Source organism: Austrofundulus limnaeus, unplaced genomic scaffold, assembly GCF_001266775.1.
Source record: "Austrofundulus limnaeus strain Quisiro unplaced genomic scaffold, Austrofundulus_limnaeus-1.0 Scaffold1162, whole genome shotgun sequence".
NCBI lineage: Eukaryota > Metazoa > Chordata > Actinopteri > Cyprinodontiformes > Rivulidae > Austrofundulus > Austrofundulus limnaeus.
Genome location: NW_013953564.1, coordinates 54,119 through 60,117, shown reverse-complemented (window position 1 = coordinate 60,117; position 5,999 = coordinate 54,119). Strand labels below are relative to the sequence as shown.

Genomic DNA, 5,999 nt, shown 5'->3' with positions numbered 1-5,999 from the left:
CACACACACACACACACACACACACACACACACACACACACACACACAATCTCTGGAAAATCTCATTAATTCAGATACCAACACTTAAAAACCTGCAGATTTTTTTATTATAATGAAACCCCACTTTTTTCTGTATTGATTTTAATATTATTGCTACTATGAGTATATTAGTACTGGTAGTAGAGGATACATTTGTTGTTATAGTAACAATATTATTAATAATGCCATTTCGTGGCATACTTTACATTGTATTTTACCTGTTTATTTGTATTTTTGCATGACTGCACATGGACTCGGGGTCTGTTCAAGGAGTCCCCCGCCCCTCACACAGTGACTGGATATGGGCACCAGTGACCCCCGTGACCGTGAAAGGAAGAAGTGGTTAAAAGATAATGGATGGATGATTGCTCTTGTTTTTTTGTCATTTTAAAATGCATTTCATCCTTGCTGCTTTTTTCACACTGCTGTATTTATAAGTAATTACCTGGATGATGCCATGACAACAAAATTTATCTCTGGGACTAATAAGGTCATCTATCTATCTACCCAGTTGTTTTGTTTCTTATTTTGTAGTTGACATATGTCTCATTTTATTCATATAGCACTTATTGGTGTTTGGTTTGAATTCTTTCTGCAGAAATCTTTTGGTATTTTGAATTTTGTTTTGGTTGCTTTGCATCATGGCTTGTTTGCTTTTTTGTCTCTCGAGTTCATTTCACTTTTGCCATACAGAACTACTAGTCCTGTGTCTTCTTGCCCAATAAATAGGCTCTTTGGATCATTAAACTCCAAATTTCCATGATGCATTTTTGTCAGTAGACCATTTATGAAATGAGTATTTTTGTTGTAAATGCAAAAAGTGAAGGTAAGAAAAACTCAAGCTGTTTTTATTGCTCTAGTGAGCTGTTATACTGACAGTGAATCTGACTGCACAATGCAGCAGTCCTGGAATAGTTCATAAATCTGGAATACTGATTAAATTCTACTCATACAGATTATATGTCTGTGTTTCTCCTTTGAAGTTGTGCCAAGATGATTACTTTGTAATTTAACTTTGACAAAACTTTGACATTTTGCTGTAATGGTAATGTTCATCAATAGTGTATAAAAATAAAACAACAAAAACTTACACAAGAAAAAGCATCAATACCAATATCAGGACAGTGACCTTTTTCTTTTTAAATTTGATTTAGTGTTTGAAGAGCATAAAGTTGGAAATGCCCTCTTAGAGCGTTTGTCTCCGAAGTCACAGAAATACAATTATGGTAATAATATATTTCTGCAGAAACAACTGTTTAATGCACTATTGACAGTCATGTAAAGCTCAGCTGAACAGTTTGTTAAGAATATAAAATTTTGTTTATATGCACAGTTACAATAAGAGCTAATATCTTTCAGCTTTGGAACAGGCTTTTAGCTTTAAGTTAAAACTGTTTTGTAGCCTAAAAAAGGAACTTGCCTTCAACTATCCCATGTTGTAATGTAAAATTAAATAATTAATTTGTACTTTTTAAGAAAAGTACCTTTGAATGTTCACAGGACAGGACATCTATGAACTTAACACAAAAGTAAGGAATTGTAAATAGTAAATAATTTCTTTGTTGCTTCTTGGCAATAAATCTTATACAGTTTGAAAGCCTGTTAATTTTCCTTTTAAACGGTGCAACATTTATAAGGAACATGCATTTGTAGGACAGTAGAACTGAGTATGTTGGTTGCGTGCATGAAAAGTTTGCCAAATCACTTCTGTCAAACAGCTTTTTTTTCTCTATTGATTCTTGTTTTGAGTTTGTGCTAGCCCCAGGTGCTGCCAATCAGGTGCATGCTGTAAGATTTATTGCCAATTTAACGTATGTAGCGCACCAGCTCGACTGTGAAGGAAGCTAGGCTAAGAAGCTAACCGTAAATTATGTGCGCTGTAAACTACCATCCCCTATTGGGAAGAGAGAAGTACCGAGCAAAACAAGATGGGTGTAAATGAGTGCTGAAGGTTTTGTCAGACAAATTTAATTGAATTTGCAAGACTTGTCAACACGGACTGGCTCCATTCACTTCATCCGCTGCCATTGCTAAACTACAAGCAGACTAAAACGGCGCAGAAAATCAACGTTGTCGTTCACATCTCCTCCTTCTGTTCGCTGATTGACCCTGTTGAAATCTACCAGAGAAATCCTTGTCTATGGGAGAAATTCCAGACAGAGCAGTGAAGGGAAACTAGAACTGAGCAGAACTGTGTAGGAAGGCAAGAACCAGGCTAATGTACAATATATCCCAACAGTAATGAATAATATACTAAAATAGTTGTTGAGGCAGTGTCAGGGTCAAAAGTGTCTGAACAATGTTTTTTTGTGAGTCAGAAGCTAAAACAACATTGAACCATTACCTTGAAAAATACATGTGTACAAAAAGATCTCACTCAGACAAATAGAACTATAAGTTTGTGATTAGTTAGATGCCTTCCTTTCTTTTCTGTTTAAATCCAATCAGAATAAACAGTAATATATACTGTATACATACATGCACAAACGCACTTGTATTTCTGGTATTATCAATTTTTGCAGGCTGAAAATTATGCAAACAGAATTTTTGAGTCTTTTGCTTTACTCTCTTTTTGTCGTGTCTTTTTTTGATACTGAAAAATGACCTGATGTGTTCCTCTGCTTCAGTTAGTCCTGACTGTGCAGCATCACCATCATGATCAAACTGATACCTTTCAACCAACCATCTCCCCGCCCGAGACACAAACAGCAACAAGCAGGAAATCAGTATCAGATGTTACTGTCAGCCCAGTTTTACTTGTACTATACCGATTTTAATGCCCATGTATCATGCATTCTAGTTAAAGGTCAGTGCTCTTATTTCACTTTGGCTTTATTGTTTAAAAAAATCCACATAAATTACACCTCTTAGATGAGAAGTGTATCCACTATTATTCAATACTTTTAATATGTCAGAAACTTTGAGTTTTAAGACTAATTTTTACTAAATGTTGTTGCTTTGATCTATTTTATACAAGACAGGAAATTGGAAAGTGAAAGTTTTCGGTGAAAGAGGCCAGCGTCCCTGTGGGTTCAGTGATGGAAGACACGAGGTGTTCATACGTTCGTGTCGGTTATTCATAGACTTCCACCTGGATGGACCCCACGGAGCAGAAAAACGACGGCGACCCCGGCGGCCTCGCAAACCGGACCCCAGCTGGAGTTCTGCTTAAGAACCGTTTTGTTTTTCGGACACGAGGCGGCTGAATTCTGTGGGAGCAGGTTTGATTGCAGGAGGGGTTTTCAGCTCATGCATGTTGAAAACATGTAATAATTCGGCTGTAAACACAAGCACAAGCCCCTGGTGGTTGAGTTAGCTGTCTTTACCTTGGTTTTGTTGTTCGGCGGGGGGCTGCGGCCCTTGTCGCTCTGTGGGTGTGTGTTGGTGGGTGGGGAGTGTGCGCCCAGGTTGGCTTGGGGTGGAAGGCTGCCTCCGTGCTGCTTGGCCCCCGGGGAAACCTGCATGGCCGCCAGCTGAGCTGCGTACAACTGCTGCTGGGTCAGAGAGACGGGCGGGGCGGGAGAAGAGGATGACATGAATAAATGAATACATGAGAGCATAAAAAAATAAAAAAAGCTCCTAGAAGAAGAGGCCATTAGCCCGGCCTGTTGTTTGTGTGACAGAGGGACATCCCCCCTCCCTCACCCCCTGCCCCCCAGGGAGCAACGCTAACAGCCTCTCCGACAGGCCCAGAGATGGCCCTGTCCCCTCCAGGTGCATCGTGGGAGAAAYGCAAACATGCTGGCTATCGAGGTCACACCGGAGAGCCCGGTTCTGACTCAAGGTGGAGGGYAAAAGAAGCTGGGAGACGGCAGCCATGTCTGTTTTCTTTTTTTTTTCTCCAGCAGTGACAATAAAATAAAAAACAAAAAAATCTTCATGTTATTTATGTATTTAATTAGTTTCCAATTAAATTAAAGCATTATGGTGCGAGCTGCTGTGCTGTGAATGTACCCTGGTATATTTATGCAATACCATTATATCACACTAAACAGTCTCTGGCTGGATTTTCCCACAACAACACACCAGAAGACTCACAACTTGGAAGGAGCTTCAGTGTTCCTAAACACTTCTGTCTCTTTCAAAAAATTATCCTGCGAAGCTCAGTCACTTTCATGTCCACTAATACGACTCTCCAAGACGCCCGAATTGTTTTTCCTCTCTTCTGAGGAGCCACAGAATGGCTGCTTCTGTCAGAAACTAACTGATGTTGTTTTGGTTTTTTATTGTTTTCAATAGTTATAATTATTATTTATTTCTGCAGGAATAATTTTCTGGATGAAGACCATTTTCTTTCTTTTTTTTTTAGTTTAACTTCTGTCCTTCTGTTGGAGTTTGGCTGCCAGCCACCAGCGTCAAACAAAGGCTGGTTTATGCAAATGGACAAGGAAGGAGATGCTGTCACTGTTTCTCTCTCTCTCTGCTCTGTTTGTACCTCGCTCTATCTCCCTCGACAGCCACGTTACCTCCTGCTCTCCTCTATCTCAAATAAAGACGTTTGTTTGGTGTAAAAAAAATTAAAAGCGGGCGTAAAATGAGACAAAACTGACAGCAAACATTCCAACACAKTTATACTTTCTGGGATGATTCTCAGATGTGAAAATATTAATATTCACTTAACGTTTTAAATACTGGACTGTTTGACAGGAAATGGTTGAAACATCYTATTAAACTTATTGAAACTTGCATAAAATGATCTTNTATATATATATGTTGTTTATCCTATAAGAGAACTTCTAATGACAGTGGATTTGTTTTTGCCAAAAGAAAGAAAATGTCACCCAAAACGGTAAATAAATCCTAACCTGACTGTTGTAGGGTATTCAGAGGTCAGACAGGGTTTAATGATATTTATATAAAAAAGGTTAAAAATGGACACAAAAGGAAACAGTTCAAAGGAAATCAATGCTTTTAATGTGCAGTGAGAAAGTAAGGGCAACTGATAATGATTGTGTTTCTATAAAGATAGACATTTCTTTCAGAGTGAAAATTGTGTTTATATATGTATATAAATATCTATATTATATATAGAATACATATCTATTTGCTATGCATACTTAAAAATCACACCTTCAAATATATTTAAAAAGTCTTTCAAAAACACAAATGTCTTTTTTTCTACTTATTTTTATAACCCAAGAAAATCAGAATTATCAGGGCGGGAAGAAGATTTATACTTAAAAAAACAAAAACAAGAATCACTTCTTGAATCTGGTACAGCAGGGGATGTATTTGTCATGTGGGACTGAAAAGAAACCAGCTTCACCTCTTCACAAACCAGTTACCACACCGCAAAGTGTACAAAACCAGCGCAACACTTAGAAACACAAATCCTCGTTTGATGGAAGATGAAATGCAAATAAGTATGACCTCTCAAGCAATTTTTTTCTGTTATAAAAATATACTTTTTTAAAATAATCTACAGATTCATTTTTAGATGAGGCATTTTACTATCCCTCTAAAACTGCTTGTTTTATTATAAAAAGAAAAGAAGCTTTAGAGAGATCTGCCAGTCCGTAGGTGTCTGATTGGAGGGAACTAGCACAGATCCCCAACCTCTTCAGCTGTGTATTTTCTGCCAGCTCCTCCTTCTTTTTGCATATTCTATGTATATTTTTTTTCAAATAGAATGTCCTTTTTAAAATAGATACACCTTTAACAGGTAAAACAAAAACAGGTTTCAGCTCTTTGTGTGTCCTGAAACGTCCATGTCTTTTGGAAAAAAGGTTTAAAATAAATGTTCTCTTAAACTACATAATGATTTTTAAACAAACAAAAAGAGAATACAACAATGCAAGTACGTGACATACTGCCTTGTCAAATTGAGCCTTGTAAGGATGAAAATAATCTGAAAGGAAGAAAAAATGATAAAAAATATACAGCTTTGTAAAACAGGTTAAAACAAAGTCCTACAGTAGAGAAGGCAACAAACAGGATTGAATTAAACAGACAAAAAAAAC

General features: G+C 37.4%; 1 protein-coding gene across 1 annotated transcript in view; it reads right to left on the bottom strand.

Moving 5' to 3' along the window:
- Window positions 1-5,999, bottom strand: part of sox5 (SRY-box transcription factor 5) — a gene marked incomplete at its 5' end in the record, with an annotated part of 71,949 nt that overhangs the window by 13,830 nt on the left and 52,120 nt on the right. The window contains 1 exon segment of the mRNA XM_014031021.1: window positions 3,366-3,530. Within this exon segment, the coding sequence (XP_013886475.1) occupies window positions 3,366-3,530 (165 nt within the window).